The sequence below is a fragment of the Struthio camelus genome, chromosome 12, assembly GCF_040807025.1.
Source record: "Struthio camelus isolate bStrCam1 chromosome 12, bStrCam1.hap1, whole genome shotgun sequence".
NCBI lineage: Eukaryota > Metazoa > Chordata > Aves > Struthioniformes > Struthionidae > Struthio > Struthio camelus.
This window is the reverse complement of record NC_090953.1, coordinates 2,614,553-2,635,107: the sequence shown is the minus strand read 5'-3', so window position 1 is coordinate 2,635,107 and position 20,555 is coordinate 2,614,553. Positions and strand designations below refer to the sequence as shown.

Genomic DNA, 20,555 nt, shown 5'->3' with positions numbered 1-20,555 from the left:
AAGTTAAATTCTGTGTCTTAGAAACTTACTTTATAAATTTGTAGTGCTTATTGGTCTCTATTATGATATACCGGAGTGCCTTATAGTTTTTTATATTTATTAACTTGGTGTCACGTCCATTATAGGGCAAATGCTGCTATCTCTGTGTTGTGAATGGGGAGCTAAAGTTCAGAAAAATAGATTTACCTGAAGTGCTTAATCAGCTCAGGCAATTGCCAGCTTGGCTGAAGGGCAGCAAATGCATTACATCCTGAGGTAAACCTAGCTCAGGAGGTAGTCTGCATCCCCAGCAGAGCAAGTAGTGCTGTTACAAACGGGGCCTTGAGGGTTTGTGTGGAGGTGGCTGAGGAGTCGTAACAAAACCATGGGTACTGGGCTGGTGTCAGACCATGGGGTAAGTTTGCCCAAGTGACTTGCCTTAGACTGCTTAGGGATAGCCCAGAGTCCTCAGGTCCCGGTGCCCCAACCCGCTGGAACAACTAATTGTCCAGATGCAGAAGTTATTATAGCAAGAAGCTGAGCAAGGACTGAACAGAACCAAGTGGAGGAGGCCAGTTGGGTGCTGGGTAAACAGAGAATCCAAATAAATGAAGAGAGTTAGGTAAGAGAGGGCAGAAATGCTAGCATGGGGAGAGAAGCAGATGTCACAGGCAGTCACTTACCAAAGTCTCAGAGGTGTTTGTGAGATGCACGCATGGTCTTACGCTCCAGAGAGCGTGGAGCCATATGGTAGGTGAGACACACAAACCATGGATGCACTGTGGGATTTTTTTGATTGACCAGACAGTTTTCTTCAAGCCGGTTCAAGCTACAGTGCAGTACTGAGTTCTCTTCCTCCCCGCAGCTCCATCCTGGGCACCAGAAACATAGTCCAGGCCTAATCCTCTGACATCGCAGCTTTACCCTATAACTTGTAGCTAGTAAATACTAAGAGGAAAGCGGAAGTAGGAATAGCTGTTAACAGGGCGCTTGCCTTTGAGATGGCTATCTCTGAACCTCTGTTATCTTTTCAAATAGCTCGGCCCTTTATTTTTCTGCCTATAGACAAGGACGGCCTGAACTTCACCAGTTTTGAGCTCTCACCCTCTTTGAAATTGCTTTCAACAGCCAGTCATAAAAAAAAAAAAACAGTCATAGCTCTGGCTAACTGCAGGATCAGTTCACTAAATGTTCGTTAAGCCAACAGACACGGGCCACTTGAGATTGTTCTGGAGGAGCCATAAAGCTTATGTATGCTTTTAGTGCTGTCACAGGGTACTTTGACATTGCTCCAAAATTTGTCAGTCGTTGGCTGACTTGTGGATATCATGGAGCTGTTGAAGGGGATTTCTTCTCTTCTCTTTTCGAATCCATTATGCTCAAGTGTGCTGGTTGGGACTAGGTGAGAGTTTCTAGCGCTTTGTATCAACCTGAAAATAAAAAGCCAATTACATGCAACAAGACCAACCTGGTAAGTTGTCTGTGGCATCTGCCTCATGTAAGGAGAGAAAGAGTTTCTAGGAAAGAGGCCCCAATACATACCCACTCTGACAAGGACACTGGTTATTAACACATGCTGCTCAGCGGATGGGTCTGTAAGATATCTGATGCGCTGTATGGTGACAAAAACTGAAGAGGATCAGGCGAAACTTGTTAACCGCAAGGAATCGCTTTGTAGTCTAGGGAGCAGGCATCAGAAAAATATTTTTACTCATCAGCGTTGAAGGATACCTTTCAAGTTTTACAAACCACATACTTCTTGCCCTTAGGTAAGAACTTCCACAAAGTAAGAACCTCTTTTAAATATTTTATTGTAAATTTTTGCTCATAAGGAAGCTGTAAACAAAATGAAATGGCACATATATGAACAACTCTAATAACTGTCAAATGAAAAATGTGTCATCACCTGTGCTGTGTGCACAGCATAGCTAAAGAAAGGAGGTGCTTATAGCAACGTAGGTGAAAACACAAGCAGCCCATCAGTCTTCCAGTCTGACAGTCTCCAAAGGCCAGAAAGGGATTGCGTAGGCTGTGAGAGAAGAACTTTTTCTCTGCTTTGCAGGTTCCCTCTCCAGTTAGAGGGAAGACCTGTTAGTGGCTGCTGGCCTGCAGTGCTGCTGCTTTTGCTGTGCTGGGTAGTTCTGTAGCTAAGCAGAGCACATCAGTGGCCAGGGCTGTACTTCTGTCAGGCTTTCTTTTTATGTTTTGTTGAGAAAATTGAACAGAAATTTTAAAAACGCAACACTGTACAATTAGGAAAACTTTTAGCAAGCTCTCAGTAGGGGGCTGTGATTTTTTTTGCATTAAGAAAATAACGTCAGAGGATTGCAACCGTCAGTTTGTTTAAACATAACTATCTGACGCTTTTAAGACAGTTTACTTTGTGTAAGCTGAACTTTGGACTTATATCCCATGGCCATATTCCCCAAAATTACAAAGGTAATAAACTAGCATGAGGCAAACTGATTAGGACAACAGATGCAAGGTTTGTTTAATCTGCAATATAAATTTTTCAGTATAAATCTTTCAGTGTAAGATTGTAATTTGGGATTGAAGGAACTGAGGGACTTTCAGTTCATCTTTTCTATTCACAGGCACAAAATGTGCTGCAAGGTGACATACTGGGAATAGCTTTTTTTTTCCCCCCTCCTTTCAGCTTGTGTGTTTGATTTGGAAACATTCAAGTTTTGGTCCAAACTTTCAGTTGTCAGGCATAAGCTTTAAATGGAAGTTATAAATATCCAGTGAGCTCTTCTGTATTACTTAAATTTGAACTGGAAAAAATACAGAAAACAACCAGAAACGAAGGCACAGTTGCCAGCATTATGTGGACATTCGGAGTGAAGTCAGGGAGTTTACGCTGGCGGGGGGCCAGGCTCGAGGCTGCATGTGCATTTTGTGTATTGTTGTTGTGGAGCGAGGCAGCCCCGCGCGTCCAGGAAATCCATTGTCAGTGTTTGCTCTGCAGCAGACTTGACGCAAAAGCTGTAAGTGAAATAAGCACGTGTCCTATGGTCAAGCCCATAAGCCTCAGTTACCTCCTGTGGTGAAATACTTGTTTTCCAAAGCGATGAAGAGACAGCCCTTCTCAAAGTAGAGAGGGGAAGGGAGTATGCGCACCTCTGTATTTGAGGAAGGAGTTACAATTAATGAGGCCATAGCTTAATACAGTTGGATAACAAATGTTAAACTGCTAATGTACATTGTGTATCAAAAGCATGAACTAAAAGTAGGGTAACAACTATTCTGATGCTTAGAGCACATGCTGTAGCATGTGCAAAACACCCGGCAATTTTTCTCCTTTGCAGCTGAAGAGATAGTATTTTTATCTTCTAGGGAAGAAGCAACATGGTCAGCAGTGTTCAAGGGACACTTACTGATGTTGCACAACTCCCATGCATTTGGCATGATAAGGACCCTTTGGCGTGAGAGAAAAATCAGACCTTGTAAAAGCAAAGCTATAGTGAGTCAAGGTTGAAATGCTTTGGCAGAGTTATACGGGGAAGGTTCAGGCAGGATTTATTTGGCTTCAATGCATTATGTTTGAGTTGATTATGTCAGCCCTCTGGGTACTTTGGTTTTGACAGAAGTACATTGTCTTACTTTTTCCCAAGCAGTAAATGCATAAAATTCAAAATGGATGTTCAGGATGGGTCTAACGCAAGAGCCATCCTGGGCCATCCTGGGACCCATCGTGGATGGGTCTAACCATTCCACGGTGGTTTAAGCCTAAGCCTGAGACCACAAACCACAGGAGGAAGCAGCGTCATTAAAGGTTCAGTTGCGTTTTTTAGAGACAAGCTGTGCTCTACAGTAAGATTTGTTGGTTTGTGTCTTTCCTCAAGTTGCAAATTAAGCTGGAAATGAAATTTCCATACACCCTTCAGTGAGGTATCCACCATTTCCTTGAGTCACAACCAAGCGGAGGTGGTTGCTGAAGGAAAGGACCACAAAACCATAGAGAGCAGCACCATAGAGGCTTCAGTGCTTTTATAGCTTGAATAGTACCAACCTGAGGCCATTACGAAAAAGGATCAAAGTAGTTTCGCTTTTTCTGGAACTGAACAGTCTGTCAATTAGAAATGTGCTTGCTGTGGGGTAAGAGCACAGTCATGTGGAATGCAATCCCTGTTTTCTTAAGCAGGTGGACACACCTGAACGGGTTTGGATTAGTGCTGGTATTTGCTGTACCTCTGTGCAAAACACGCCGGAGTCATCTGAAGCCCAGAATCAGTTACCGCGCATACAGGTTACCGCTGCAGGCCACAGCTGCTGACTGATCGAGAGGCTGGAGCTGGAGAAGTATGCCTGAGGTGGCAGGTTCTAGTGGGACAGCCAGATATGCAGTGTGATAGAAAAAGGCAGAGACAAAAAGGAAGAAACATAAAGTAAACTTGTGTGACTCATGGACGTGTTCAGCATCGTTTCTATATCGTGGGAGGGAGACTTGCTTTAGGCTGTAAAATTGTTGAAAAAAATGAAGAAACAACAGCTATGCCCTTAAATTGATGTAGGCACCCCTGTTCTACTGAGCTGCCATCTGCTAGCTTATGCTTGGAGGATTACATCCTCTTCCAAAGCAGGAAGATGCCCTTTTTCTTTTGTGGGTGTAATGTGTGGAGGAGAGCAGAAACATCAGGCCTGGCTTGTGAGAGAGTGTTTTTCTTTCAGATGATATAATTAAGGAAAGATAGGGACTGTCTGTGAAAGAAGCTGGGAATGAGTATAAGCTCCTCCAAAATTCATGGCCTTTGAAGATCTGCTAAGGGTTACAGAGCTCCCCAGATGCACTTTCATTCAATTCCTTGTTTGCTGTCAACAGAGCTTGTAACAAAGTCGAAGCTGAAGGTTTTCTCTGATTGTTAGCTACTTTGGGAACTCTTATACCTCCCAGTAATGGAGAAGAAATTGGCATGGGCTGTGGCTGGAGCCAGGCTGCAGGGTTAGCAGTCAGCCGCCTATGCTTGCTTTTTTGGTGAGTTCAGGAAATGAAAGGTGACTCTCCTTTTATCCCTGACCCTGACTCCCACAAAAGGTTTTCTGTGGAACTGAAAAGAGGAGAAGGCAATGCACTGAGTAAAAGTGAAAGGATTTGGACGCACCAATCCTATAATCAATAGATTTATCCCAGAGCGATGGGATACTCGAAACATCGTAGTCTGAGGGTTGTAGAAGAGGGTTCAGTTCTGTCCCCCTGGTACTGGACTACAGGAGTCTGGTGGAAGTAGTTGGTCCACGATGTCCTGTTTATTTCTTTGAGATACGGGATCAACTGTACTCACAGCTACAGGTGCATCTGTGAACACCTGATGATAAGTTCATCTTCCTGCTTCAGAAACATGCAGAGATCGTCCAGCTGCAGCAGTGCAAAGGTTGCGTTTTTCTGCTGTCTGTGGGCTTAAACAGGGTACAGCTATCAGGCACTAGGAAAGCTAATTGCTTTCCCTATTTGGCTAAATTTTCATGGACAGCCACTTCTAAAGGTTACAGAATAGCAGGTCGGAAATGACTCTTAAAACCTCTGTAGGGACAATCTTTGGTGTGAGAGGAGGCTGGGAAGGTAAAAACCTGTCTTTGATTTTTTTTGTAGCTGATCTGTTAAGCCCCAGCTTGATCTAAGCCTTGAAGGAGCAATAGATGGGGAAGCCTATGGAAAAGGTGATGGTTTTTGCTGCTTGATGTTAGCTCTGTGGCCAGAATGGGAAGCTATTCTGTTCTGTTCTTAAGAAGCTACCCTTTGAATGGGGGACTAGGTGATAATTTGGGCGGGGATTATTCTTTTGCTTTTATTACTCGTGTTGAATCTGGTGAATAGAGCACGTACCAGTTAGCTCAGTCTGCTTTCCACTTCCTCTGCTCAAGATTACTGGCCTACAGGAGGAGTGGGCACCATCTAATGCAGCGTTTTCAAGAATATATGACGTGAATCTTCCTCCTCTGAGATCGAGAATAAAAGCCTCCTGAATGTCCCACCTTTCATGCATGTGAAGTATCATCTTCCTGAGGCTGCCTCAACCTCAACCTACTCATGAAAATAGTTTCACTTGGGTCCGTAGGCTGAGTCAAACCGTAACCCCAGCAAAAGAGATGTGCCGTCATCTACTGGGGAAATGAATTTTCTTTTAGAACCTTAAGGTCAAGTGGACTGGAAGAAAGGATCTAATGTTGAAATTACTTTGATGCCACTGTTGTGTAATATAGTGTGTATTGCAAATAACTACTGATTTCATCAATGCTAGAGAGATGTGACAGAGCCAGTAAGAGTCATAGTTGGATGGCTGGCTACTTTGGTGCAACTGCCTAGACTGAGGGTTCTGGAGGCCTGTGTTGTTAAAACAGGCTTGTGGCCTGCTATTTCTAGGGTTCTCTATTTCTTCCTTCTCTCTCCTTTTCTTTTCTCTTTTTAAGGTAGTGGCTACCCAAAATTTTCATTGAAAAGCTAAATTCATTTTTAGAATTCCTTCTGAGTATGACGATAGCTAAGTGGGCACCCCACTTACTAAGTGACTAATATCTTGACTATTTTTGATTGTTCCATGTGTCAGAAGCTTTGGGGGTGTTATAACCTTCTAGCTGCAGTCCATTAAAATCTGTCAAGTAATTAAAGCTCGGTGGTTAAAGTGAGCCCAAGGAGTGAAGCAGAACAGTATTTCAAATTAGTCTCTTCTTTCATCTCCACCTCCCTTCCTTCCGCTCCTGAGGGCCTGTGGTTCATTTTGCTTCTCATTTTGTGCAGATTTGCAGCCTGTTACCTACTGCGAGCCGGCTTTCTGGTGCTCAATATCCTACTATGAACTCAACCAGCGAGTGGGAGAGACATTCCACGCTTCCCAGCCCTCAATGACCGTGGATGGTTTCACCGACCCCTCGAATTCTGAGCGCTTCTGCCTCGGTTTGCTGTCTAACGTGAACAGAAATGCAGCAGTGGAACTCACAAGACGACACATTGGTAATTTCTATCTCCTTGTTTTAGTCAGTGGCTTTCAAGGTGGAAGGTGAAGTTCTGCATGTAGAGCTTATTAGTTAGCTAACAGGCATACAGCTTGGTCAGTTTTACAACTCCAGTATTTGAATATCTGTGGTGTTGTAGTAGGCTGATCTTCCATAGAGGACCCCCTCCCCCCCCTTTTTTTTTTAATAAAAGTAGACTAAAGCAGACACTTAGGAACACTCTGCTGCAGGTAATGGAGATAGATGGAATTTAAACTTTTAATGCACTTTTCAGAACTTTATTCGCCCGGTTGCTAGTGGAAGTCTTGTGTGTTCTTTTTCCCTCCCGCGCTATTTTATTTTCTAACCAACTGTTCTCATCATAGAAAATCAGTTGATTGTTTTTTCACATCAGTTCCCACTTCTCCTCCTTATTCTGCGAGCTAGGACTCAATTTTGTTCTCAATTAAACTGGTGCTAAATAGAATATCCCAGATTTATGTAATTTTAATGAGATGCAGAATTGCATATGTTTTGCTGTGTTTTCTGCTAACTCCCATCAAAAAACAACCTGTCTTTTGTCCTGATTTTGTTCCGCCTTATGCCTTTTCCTGGGCAACTGAACTTTTTTTACAGGAGGATCTTTCCCTATTTGTTACTAAAATAATTTCTAATGCCAAAAAAGGACACGAATCTGAAATGAGTCCTTAAATTCAGCAGATTCCTTATGCTCCGTGGAAGAAAGAATGCAGAGTTTTTAAGTAGCAGTTTAAGACCACAGCAGATGTTTGTTTGAGTAACAAAGAAAAATTCCTGAAATTTGTTTCTTTATTAATGGAAATTTTAACAATTTGTATGAACTTGTATGGGAAATGTATGTTTATCCTCATATATGCATGTAATCTCAAGCAAAAGGCAATTGTTTGAAAATGTTGCATAATTTAATTCCAAATCAGTAAGTAAGTAAATAAATAAACAGTTGTATCCAGCTGTGCTGACTTTCGGAGAAGGCTGAAAACCATATGTTAACGGGTGGAACGTTCATATGGAAAATATCAGAGGCCCGTATGTTTGGAATAAGCAATCTGTGAGGTGGTAAGTTTGTGCAGTCCAGTCTCCTGCGTAGCTGGAGAATACATTTCTGACTTTATAAATTGATCCTTTTGCTTTCCTCAGCTTAACTTTCTCACAGACCAAATTTATTGCTCCATAGTAGGAGTGTCCAGTGGGCCGGAAGAGGTGATTTTCATTTTCCATCGGTCATAGCTTAGCTGCTTTCTGAGATCTCTCTAACGCAAAGGTTGTCTACATCTCTACCAACTCTTCTTCTAGGTTTGGCAGATACAAGTTTTAAACTAAACCAAAAATGTGCCGTGTGTTTTCTAGGAAGAGGAGTGAGACTCTACTACATTGGCGGGGAGGTGTTTGCTGAGTGCCTTAGTGACAGTGCCATTTTTGTCCAGTCTCCCAACTGCAACCAACGCTACGGCTGGCACCCAGCAACAGTTTGCAAGATTCCACCAGGTAAGGGAGCATGCTATATCTGTGATCCTACACAGCCTTCACCTTTAGAAACAAGGACCTGCTGTGGACAGGGAGCTGTTCTTCAAGGTAGGCATGGATTTGCTGACCTCTGTCCTTGACAATAATCAGAAACTTGTACCCTATTTTATGTAAATAGAACAATTTGTCAACTTGAGCAGGGCCTGTCTTCTATCATAAAGGATAAAGGTGCTGATGAGGGAGGCTACTACGTATGCTTCAACAATCGTTTGCACTGCATTCATGGATGTAGGAAGAAACAGTATGTCAGGGTCTGAGCAGAACCAAGAACAGAATCTGCCACTTGTTCCATGCAGTGTTTTATCAGTCCATTATTGTAGACCAAGTAATAAGTACTTGGTAGTTGTGTTCATAATTGTGTTCGTACCCTTAAGTAAAAGAAGATATGTAAGAAGTTTTCCTTAAATCGGTACCTTCTTCTGTTCTGTAATAACACTTTTTCCCCCTTTTGTGAATGAATTTTATTCTAGAGAAATCACGTTTTCAGCCACCATGTTGTCCTGGTTACAGCACACACACGTCTAAAGTATGAAAGCTGAAAGGTTACAAAGGAATTTGTTGCAACTATCTAGGAAAAAACATACTTTTATGTTGGATATATGCAAGAGCTACTATGAGAGGATAGCTTTCAAAAGGGAATATAACTAGGCTTTAGAAAGCTAATGTCTTACAGCTAAAAGTAGGTATGTATTTAAAAACCAAACACTTATTTAGAAATACTTGAATAAAGATTGTCCTTCTTTAGAGCAGAGATCTGTGCACTTCAAGCTTTGGCCCATGTTAATGGGTTTCCTTTCTCAGATGCTTAGGAAGCAGCTGCCAGTGCTGCAAACATGACTTAATTCCCCAGCCACATCACAGGAGTCCACCCCGGCTGGAGTCAACATCTGAAGACATAAACAACCCACATTTCCGCTGCAGCTTCATCTAAGGCACATTTCTTGGACTCCAGCTCTCCCTACTTTGCCACAGTCTTTAGCTGCCTTTTCAGATTCATCTTCAAATCTTTACTGGATTTGAAGCAATTTCTTCCTTCCCATGTTGACAGGAGCTAGTATTTCCTCTCCTCTTGTGCACAGCCATGGAGAGACCTGTTCCCATCTAATTCTGGAAGTCTAAACAGCTTGGCAGCCTGATCCTGATCAAGTTGTTTGCTTTCCTTGCCGTAGTGCTTTCTGGGTGCTCAGCCTGGCCCTGATGCTCTTCCTATTTTCCCACCTTAGATCGCAATGTGGCTGACACATCTTCCCTTAAAACTTTCTGCAAGATACAGGGCTCTTTGGCTATGCTGTTTTATGGTCACAAAAATGGGTAGCTGATTCTGCAGCTGCTGAGCTGTTGTTGCATGTGGTTACCCTTTGCTATATGTGGTTCGACCCAAAACAGATGACAGTGTGCACCAGCCCAGCAGAGTGTGCTCAGAAGTAATTTCTAAAAAAAAAAAAAAAAATACAACTCATCATGGTCCAAATGGTTGTTTTTCAGACTTGGCCTATCTGTAATCCCAAATGAGCGCTAGTTCTGTGCCAAGTCTCAGAGCTTAACTGGTTTCTGGTTATCTGGGAGAAAGTGAGCGTAGCAACGCGCTTTTTCTTTTTTTTTTTTCTCCAAGAGTTATTGATTTATTTATTTTACCCCTTAAGAAAATGATTATATTTCACCTTTACAGCCTGAAAACAGCTGAATGAATTTTTCTCAGTCTTTCAGCTGGGACTAAACACTGGGGGGAAACTTCAGTTTTAATGGAAGATTCTTTGTCACATCATAGTCAAATCAGGATTACAGCAGAAACAGCTCTGCTACCAGCTTTTTTAGCCCTGGTAACTGGTTACTGGCTTGCCAGATGCAGTTTCACTTCATAACTTCTCCATTACTTCTGCTTACAGACACCACGTAAACCCAACACCAGTGAGTTCCTATTTTTAGTTTGTGCATTCCTTTATTTCAGGCTCTGTAGCAGTTGTCATTGTTAAGCGTTATGGTTATAGTAAGAGTTTTAAATTATAATGTGAGGGAAATGATTGTAATGGAGGTAGAAAGAGGTTCCACATGGGGATCCTAAGTCTGGTCTTGTAAATAGCAATCTGCTGTGGGATTCATCATCTGTGTCCTGTAACATGGTTTGTTTTTTTTTTTTTTTTCCCCTTTTCAGCATGTGGAAATGTGGCAATTTTAATTTCTTTTCTGAAGTGCTGTGTTTAAGCAATCTGTGTATAGTATCACATGGTTTGGGGACATGGGAAAGCAGCATTAAGTTTCTTTCCATCCTCAGAAAGAAATGGGATTTCTTAATCTGGTTAAGCTAATGCCTTGTTTTTGTCTTGTTCTTCTTTCACAGGGTGTAACTTGAAGATTTTTAACAACCAGGAATTTGCCGCTCTCTTGGCTCAGTCTGTAAATCAGGGTTTTGAAGCCGTGTATCAGCTGACCAGGATGTGCACAATTCGAATGAGCTTTGTCAAGGGATGGGGAGCAGAATACAGGTCAGGCCTTTTGAATTAAACTTGGAGCATGTTTGTGCTTACTATTTCCACTCATGTATTTCACAGCCTAGGATACTGGGAGTGTACCGCAAAGCTTCTTTATTCAGCTTTCAAAATAGGGGGAATTAGCAGAGTGCTCTTTTTCATAATGCAGATAGGTTGTATTTGTGGAGAATTTATACCTCTCACATCTCATTTTTCCCCATTCTATTTGCATAAAACACGCGCTATGTGATATACCTGGAAAACCGTGTGCATTTGGTCCCTCTGTTGTACAGACCAAGAGCTTTTTTACCTGGAGCACAGAAGATTAATCTAAATTATCTGCATAGGAACAATTACCTTTTTTTTCCTTAAAATTAGATGTATATTTGAGTGTCTCATGGCTACATCGTTATCAAGATAGGGTCAGTGTGAGCGTTTCCTATCAGATTAGGGTTGGGTTCGATGTTTCTTTTATCGAGGACTAACCGATTGAAATAAAAGCAGATAGATTTGAAAATTTCCTTTTGAAAGAATTATTGTAGTTGCTGTGAAATTATAGTGAAATTCCTCATCCTTTTCTCAGTGCCTGCTATAGGATAGTTGTTTCAATGTGACTGGAGGTAGCGGGAGAACCTGGTCGCTATTTTTGCAAGTGAATATTGAAGGTAAAAAAGGAGAGGCAAATAGGGACTGGTGCTTGGGGGCTATGATGTGTTTGTTCTGACAGCACGGGGACAGTGGAGAGAGTTGCGGGGGGACTGAGTACTCCGCAGCTCGTACTGCTGTTGCTCCATTGCATTAATAAGCAAGTGTCCCTAAGTGACAAAGGGAGTAAAAAGAGAGTATTCGGTAGTACAAGTAGGGGAGAAGAAATTTCTCAGAAAATGAATATTGTTTTATGAGAGAGAAAGTTGTCTAGGATTTAAGCCAGAAGTGATTTTGAAATACTCGGCCGTGTCCGCTGTAAATCTGTGGCCTTAGTTGAAAATTGTGGAGCGGTCACTGCCTGGCGGAGCAGCAAGCCTGTCCGCGCGATAGCCCTTCGCTCAGCTGCCTGCCGCAGACGGGGGAGATGCCGGAGCATCAGCTGGAGCCCGGGCCCTGCACGTTACTCTCCCACTTTCTTCATTTCTCCAGATGTTTGGAGTCCATTTTGTTTTGAAATTGTCCTGCACCCGGGCCAGAGCATTTCAGCCCTGGCTCGCGGCCACGGTTCATAATGAAATCCAGATGAGCACGACTTACGGAAAGTCAACTATCTCATTAGAGTATTGTAGTCAGTGAAACCCTACACTCGCACTGACCGCGCCGAAGCTCTCCTGCTCCTTCCCTTCCTTGCCGCAAAATACTACATCGGATCGCCTTTGTCAGAGCACGTTTATTTGTTGAACTGATTCATATGCGAAAACGTTACTGTGGGAGCCTCATCCACAGCGCTGCTCCAGTGATTGCTGGTTCGGCTGCTCAGCCGTTTGAGCAGACGAACTGGGGGGGGGTTCGTGCTTTTGCATGCCAGGCTTTTGGGGGAGGCAAGGGGGAGAAGCCAACTGCGTGGGCAGCCCGTGATACGGAGGTGCTCCTCTGTCAAGCAGGAGCCCGGTGGAGCAAACCGAAGGCGTGAAAAGCTTTGGAGGGTTTGCTTTTCTGAAACGCGGCAGTCGTGCTGGCCGTCGTAGTGGGAAGGCAGGATGGGGTTTGCCATGATAGATTTGCAGAGGGCAGAAGTGCAGCAGCCCCCTAGGACAGCGGTTGGGCTGCTCTGTATTAAGCTGGTTTCAGGCAGCAAAGGTGAATTCCCTGCGTTAGCTTAAGGGAGACTGTGTAATTTTTTTCCGGGACCGGAGGGGTTTGCACGCTTCGCTCGGCCCGCAGGAGCGAGAGAGGGGTCCTGCCCAGGCAGCTCACAAGACCCCCTTTAATGCAGCGCGCTCACCGCTAAGGCGCTGCGCAGGACAAGCTGCCGAAACGCCCGCTCTGGGGCACCCTTGCCACCTGCCAGCTCCGGGTGGCCGCAGGAGCTGCCGACGGCGGGGTGCCCTGCACGGAGCTGCTGCCCTTTTAAGATCAGAGGAGAACAGCTACGGATTTGGAGACAGGAGGGGTTGCAGCCCGCGGCCGGGCGAGCGCGCCAGGGCCCCGCTCCTCTTCCCGCTGCCGCTGGGGGACGAAGCCGTGGTCGCCCCGCCGGGCAGTCCCTCCGTGCGGAGGGTCCCCCTTTCAGCAGCAGTTTCTCTGCCGGCCCCGCGGGCTTTGGAGTCTGCCGCGCACAAGCAGCGATCCCAAGGACAGCTTCTGTGGGAAAGGAGGATGCAAAACAAGGCTGTTTCCAGGCTATTTCTCTCTCTCCGTAATCCTCCTCCTCCACAACAGCTGTCCCTGCCTGCCTCTCTGCCTGCCACGAGGCTCCTGCGGAGGAGAGCGGGTCCCTTGCCCATCCCTTCCCTTCGTCCCATCTCCCTGCTCCACCGCCCAGAGGGGCTCCATGCGCCCCACGTTGGGGTCCAGCCTCGGGCACAGCGGCAGAGCAGCAGAGGGGAGAGGGCGAAGGTGCGCCGTGGCACGGAAAGCAGAAGCGGGCTGTGCAGCGACCCACCAGGACGTCCCCCTTCCGGCCACAGCCCCCCGCTCCTGAGGGATTTTAAAACGCGTGGGTTCACACCAGGTTTCTGCTTCTCTGATAAGTTTTGCCGCTTTTAACGCTCTGCAGCAGTTCTGCTTGTTTTTATACAGCCGATGAAATGCAAAAGCGCTCCCACGCGAACGCCCTGTGCCCAGCGTCACAGTACTGATGGATGCGCATGGTGGCATCCCGGGAGGGAGGGGGGCCCTGGGGTCCCAGGAGGGTCCGACCTGCCGGCGCCTCCCGCCAGGCTCTTCTCTGAGCGGACAGGATGCTAAGCAAAGGGAGAGGGCTCAGCAAGGCTGCAAAAGGGATAGAAACGGCTGAGCGGCGCTCGCTCTCCCTCTCTTCCACGTTCTGCTAGAACCCAGAGCTGTGGTGAAGAGAGCGCGCCCCGATTTTATACTGAGAGAAATTTAATGTATTTGGTAAATTGGCTAAGTTTCTATCTTAACTAGGAGAGGCAAGGTCTGCAAAATGTACCCAAAGAGCGCTGCTTAGAAAAACACCTTCCTTTCTCCTCAGGGGATCAGATGCTGCCTGTTTTCAGAAATCTAAGCAGTAAATAGGTTATACAGTGAGTATCTCCACTGGGATCCTAGGAGAGGTAAAGAGAAAAGGTAGTTTTTTGTTTGGGGTTTTTTTTTTTTTTAAGAAGTTGGCAACATTGGCCAAAATCGTATTATAGAGGGGAGAGACATTCCTTTGGCCTAAAATGCAAGACTATTGTCTAAGCAGGAAAGAATGCTTCAATAGCTGTAAAACCTGTTCACATCTGTAAAGTTTTGTCAGTCACATCTATATTCTTTTCCCCCCCCCACCCCTTCTTTCTTGTAGGCGGCAGACTGTGACCAGTACTCCTTGCTGGATTGAACTGCATCTTAATGGTCCTTTGCAATGGCTAGACAAGGTCCTTACACAAATGGGCTCCCCCAGTATTCGTTGCTCCAGTGTCTCCTAAGGAAATACCTCCTGGGGGTGGTGGTGGGGGACAAAGACTCTGGAAAATGGAATTGGTTTAACCCTTAGGAAAATGTATAATAAACAAATTCCCAGTTATGGAAATGATGAGAAAAAGAAATCTGCTAAAAAAATTGGGGTTTCCCTGTTTTGTTTTTTAACTAAATGCCCATTCAAGCCACTTCAAGAAACCGTTAGCACTTTGGTTACAATGCCATGGGCCGTTGCAGTTAGAATTTGCAGCTGAAGTTGATCGTGGTAAAAAAACAAGACTTCGTTTCAGCGGAGGGAAGCCAGTGCTCTGCCTCCAGCCGTGCCGTGCCTGTCCAGGCTTCCGCTACGTGCGAAAGCACGCTCCGAGCACGCAGGAGCCGCTGGTGCCGGCTGGCCCTGGGGAGACTCCCCGTTTGCCTCGCAGAGTCCAGTCGCCCGTCACGCAGCATCTCCGGAAAGCCAGATACCCTGGGACGTCGGGATGACTCTTGTGCATGCGTTACTGACTCCATCCATCTGATGCACACCTCTGTCTTCTCTGGGATTGCAGCGGTGGTGGGGGAAAGGAGGCATTTAAAGCACACACACAAACTAATTCCCCCCGGTAGTGTTCCCAAAACGAATGAGTTTCCCACGCTTGGACAACTAGCGAGGCGGCAGAGTCTTGCTTCGCGCCTGAGAGATGCAGTTGGTCGGTTGTCTCAGACTGGATTTACATGAAGCAAAAGGCCAAAGTTAAAGCTCCTTCTGATACTGCTGCAGCGACTTTGACTAGAGCTGCTCGCAGACAAACGTTACGGGGAGCTCTTGCTGGATAAGTTAAGCCTTCGTTTTTGTGCAGTCTATTTGCATTAACTACAGAAAGTTTGTATTCTATTTTCTCAATATGTTGAACGGTATTTGCCACTTCTTATGTCCTAGGGGCTTAGTGAATTCAGTGTCCAGGTCTGCTCTGGTGATGGAGGTGACCAGGCCCTTGCTGCCATTTTCAGAAAGCGCAATTGAGTAGATTATCCCATGCTGTCATGTATGACTGCTCATGAGCCAGGACATCTCAGACACAAATCCTCTGTTAGAAAACTTATTTCAGCTGATTACAATGGTCTGAGATGTGTTCTTGCCTGGAGAAATGAGGAGAGTGTATTTACATGTATTATAAAACGTTCATTTTAAATATACATGCTCCAGACTGTTTAATATTATTTTTCCCTGCAGCAACTGTCATGACAAACAACTTCCACAACTGGAAAAACCCCCTAGCACTTGTTTTTATGGTTCAGATTTGCCAAATAAGTCTCATAACTTTGTCAGTGCTATCCAATTATCTGTTTCTTTATATCTGTGTTAAACATCATATGCGTTTGTGCCAAAATATTAGAAGGGGAAGGGGAGAAAATGATAATCAGAATTTCCTATGGAAATCTTTTATATATATATATATACACACACACACACACACACATATATGTGTATATATGTACATATATGTGTGTGTGTATATATATGAGACAAACACACAAGCTACGTCTGGCTCTGGGAAGGACAGACTGTGATGGACGTTGTAATGGTTTGTGTTAAGGCTTTAGTCCTGCAAACTTTTGTGCTCCTAGATGCGAACGCAAGTGGCTCCACTGAGTTCAGTGGAAGTTTTCCTGCGTGCCAGGTTCAGAGGTTTGTGGGTGCAGAGCCCTGCTCCCATAACGGGGTACTGACTCGGAATACCATTTCCAACACGTGTCAGGAATTCCCACGTACCTGCCTGTCTGTATAGGGAGGCTTTTCCGATGTGCTTGCTCCTTTGGCAGCCTGCCGTTTCTCAGCCCACCTTTGCAAAAGCAACACTCGTGGACCTGAGACACCAGCAAGAGAGAGACCCCTTGTTCAAGGGCGCAGGACCGGCTGCTCCGCGTTTGCCCTGCTGCCTTAACTCCGCTGAAAGAGGTTGGAGAGCGGCTGTGCCGCTGGTTTCGCCTTCCAAAGCCGGTGCAGGGGGCTCGTTGCCAGTCTGTGTCTCACCAAGCAAATAAAGGGATGCTTCAGAGGAGAGTTTTCTTCCAGAAATGAGAGCTGACATTTTATAAATGAAATTTCAGTTCTGAGGAAGACTTTGGCGACTGTGCTCCTGAACGATACAGGCATTTCTGAATATCCTCCTGCAGGATTTTGACTGGAGCTTTCATTGCGCATCAAGGCTTGTATCATAGCACTGGAGGTTTTCTAGGATTTTGTTCGTTTTTGCAATGTGTCTGATTTTAGTTAAATCTCTGATTGCATGGACTGGTGCAAGAAGAGCGTCTGTATAAAATAGTATTTTCTAGCCACTTAAAAAGTAGGTCTGACTATCGTGGATTGATTTGGCATATACTTTCAGATGTAGGGTTCAAGCACCGTTGCAAACAAAAATCGATTCTGACTTCTCTGGAAGAATTTGACTTGCTGTTTTAGTGAGAGAAAAAAAAAACTGCTGTGTGAAAACAGCCCCAGGTTTCCTCCCCGAGTGTCTTTAAGTCATATTTGCTTATTTTACTGAACTGTTTTCATTGTCTACATAATCTTGGAGGAAGTTGGACTCTGTGGTGCCTTGTGCATTAGCAACAAAAATGACATCTTCAATTCCAGTATCAAAGCATTCATTACCCGTGATGGTGTGCGCAGGAGCCCTGCCTGACCCTGAGGTTACAAGCTGGAATAAACCCTACCTGTAATACAAAGTTTGCACACAGAATCGCCTCCTCAGCCCAACTCTGAATTGGATCTGGACTCCTCTTTGACCCAGATTTATGTGCCCTATTTGATAAAGGATGGTAAATTGCTAACCTTTATTATTACATGCCTTTTGAAAAGCAGGATTCAGATGATGCCTGTAAACTTTGATTAATCTCACCTCATTATCCCTTAAGTAAAATGACTTCAAATGGAAAATGTAAGCCTGTCTCGCAGTAGTTAGATAAAATAGAGAGGAGAAGATTATCCCCACTAAAGTATTAATTTCCTCTCCTCCCCCCTGTTTGCCTTTTCACTAATTCAGAGAAGCTTTCTGGTTTCTAAAGTTACCTTATAAAGTCAAATGGAAAGTCCTGTACCGTGCGGCAAAGGAAAAGATAAAAGACGGGGGCAGGGGGCTGATCCAAGGGACGTTGCAGTTGAGTTTCCTTTTACGTTGCACAATCGGAGCGGGTTGTGCAGAGGAAAGCTCATTCCCCGTCAGAGCTGAGGCGTGCTCGGTCCTGCCCTGCGCGTGGACACTAACAAAAGGGAAGAGGGGACATTTGGCTGTCGATCGCTGTAGGCAGCGGTGCCCCAAAGGTGCACGTGGCTTCTTGTTGTTTTTAGTTTTTTTCTAAAACTTTAATAAAGTAGCTTTGATATGTAGCACAAATGTATGCAATCAACCACACCCTAGCTTAGATTACATATTTGTACTGGAATATCTTCTCATTTAGTGGTAGTCTTGGCTAGTTTTATCAGGATTTCATACATTTTTGTTACAAGTAGAGAGTCACTAGCAGGAACTTTGACTCTTTTTAACTGGTGTAGCCATACACAAGGGCCTGGCTGCTGGCAGATGACATTGATGGCCTTGTGGTTTTAAATGACTGTGGTGATTTTTTTTATTATTATTATTATTATTATTATTATTAATGTATTGAACTGAATTGCAGTGTGTATTTTGTGTTAAGCTTGTCTTAGAAGTAATCCAGTGCTATCCACTCTGATTTAATTACCAGGAGTCAGCATGCATATGTTCAAAGATGGAGAAACCTGATCATATCAGATTTCCTCAAAGCTCCAGCTGCTCATCTTTGCCATGGAAAGGTGAGGGAGGGGTGACCTTTGAGAAGGGGCTAAGCAAATTAGTTTCCTCTTCCCTTAAGGACCAACATGCTGGGAAGCATGCAGAGGACTCCTTTACAGGGTGAAGAATATTCAGATCGCCATCCCAAGCAGCAAGTATTGGCATCCCTGCCTTGTGCTACGTACTAAATGGAAAAAGCACAAGGAGCAGGAAGAACGCAGCTCAGTGAAGGACTTCAGCCGTGTCACAAAACATCTGTGAGCTCTCCGAGTTCTCTAAGGTACTGGATAGGTAGGAGGAACGGAGTATCACAAATAAGCTGGTAAGCTAGAATGACAAATAATTAGTCACTATATAGTAGTCGATTGAGCGGTATGGTTAAGAAATTCAATATATGTTTTTTTATTATGTACATGCTTTTGTATTTATGTTGTCTTTCTGACTATTCAGATGAATCAAATATTTAATTTTTAACAGGAAGGGCAATTAAGGATTCAGAGTCCTAAATCTTTCATACGTTCCTTTCTGGTGATTGCTAGAAATCAGAAAGTTACTGATGTGAGAACAGGAGACTCACCTCAGAACTGAGCAACAAACTCTGGCAAAGGAAACAAAATCAGGACTTCTGCAGCAGTCTGTGCCTGAGTTGCTCTTTCATGTTTTAGCAGCAGGTCAGGTTCCCGGATGGGCCCTTGAGTTGTGCTCTTCAGGTCTTTTCAGATTTATCAACAACCAAATGAGGCTTTAGAAAGACAAGAAGATATTAGTCAATAAAAGTTTTGGTTCATCTTCTGTTTCCTCCAGTATGTGGATACTAGAGGAGTCTGCACCAGTCTTTGCTGCCGAGATGCATCTAGTTCACTGTCCCAACGGAGGCAGCCTCCTTCCTTCACTCTAGATTGAACTGTTTCCCCTTTGGTAGATATATGTATGAGCATGTTCGCATTAGCGTTTAGATTTTCTTAACCTGAGATTGTTTGTTAATGACTGGTGATGTCACCTACATGCTTTCGCTTGTTAAGCATTATTCACCTATTTTGTTACTAAAGGCCTGTACTATGTATGCCCTCTTATATATGTGAAACTGTAAGTTCTATTTTTGACATTTTAATAAACTTTGATTTGAAAACTGAGGCTCATGAGCAAATAAGGATATTGTAAAAATACAGTTAAAGCATTTGGAGTTTTGGAAACCACAGATAATGCAGAGCCAGTGGTCTCTAAGGATGTTCCTACTAATGTACAGAAGAGCTCGGTTACAGGTAAGATCATCATTCTTTTTGTAATCTTGATCGTGAATTTAAGGCCAGAAATGGTACCTTAAAAAAAAAATCAAAAATGAAAACAAAATTGTAACAATTTCTTTTAACTAAAGGGATTCAAAGGTGGGTAGAAGACGAGCAGCGTGGCTTAAAGGATTCACTGTCGAATTGCTGGAAAAGTCGGACATAGCTAAATGTTTGCTCTCTGCTTGCTATACTGATCTGTAACTGTACTTTCACCTTAGGCTGTGAATTAGGAAAACTCTTATCAAAAGTCTAGGGACTGCAGTGAAACATTCAGAGCTCTATCATCAGTTAGCATCTTGTCACGAGGCAGACTCTAAAATACCACTGATGTCTATATGTTGAGGAACTGTATCTTTTTAAGCCCTGGGCTGAAGTCACGGTTTTGACAACTCAGTTGCCCACATCTCCAAAACAGAGGAACGCAGGTAGATGGGCATAAATGTGGTCTCCATCCATAATGCTTTGGCCATGAGCTGTTCTTAGGCAGCAGTTCATATTGATATGGCATGCAAGATACTTTACTTGCTACTAGTACCAGTGTTAGAACTATCCAAAGATACTAGTGTTAGCGTGGTTCGGAACTGAAATTCCTTTGGGAGTGTGTTTTGTTCCAGCTCAGTGGTATGCATCTAGTCCATGCCTTACCTTGCTGAGAAAAGTGACTTCCCTCAGAGCTGCTTAATAGCTAAAAGTGCCCCACTCTTTCATAAAAGCAGAGAAATGATGGTTGGAAGAGACTACTGCAGGTCCCTAGTCCAACCTCTTGCTCGATACAGGTCAGCTGTGTTTTTGTCCAGCCAAATCTTGACAAATGAGAGAGATTCTCCCCATTTCTTCCCCAGAGGACCTGCTCTAGGGCTGCATGACTCTCCCAGAGGAAAAAGTTTTTCCATCCAAATCTCCCAAAGTGTATGTGGGGTTGCAGCCCGTTGTTGTAGGAGGTTTCTCAAGTCGTT

At 44.2% G+C, this 20,555-nt stretch overlaps 1 protein-coding gene across 4 annotated transcripts in view; it reads left to right on the top strand.

Moving 5' to 3' along the window:
• SMAD3 (SMAD family member 3) overlaps window positions 1-19,444 on the top strand; it is a 79,391-nt gene extending 59,947 nt beyond the window's left edge. For all 4 annotated transcript variants that reach the window (XM_068959002.1, XM_009667271.2, XM_009667273.2 and 1 more), the window contains exons 6-9: window positions 6,716-6,928; window positions 8,296-8,433; window positions 10,811-10,955; window positions 14,398-19,444. In XM_068959002.1, the coding sequence (XP_068815103.1) occupies window positions 6,716-6,928; window positions 8,296-8,433; window positions 10,811-10,955; window positions 14,398-14,521 (620 nt within the window). In that variant the 3' untranslated portion in view covers window positions 14,522-19,444. The remainder of the gene's footprint in view (window positions 1-6,715; window positions 6,929-8,295; window positions 8,434-10,810; window positions 10,956-14,397) is intronic.
• Window positions 19,445-20,555: the final 1,111 nt, after the last annotated feature.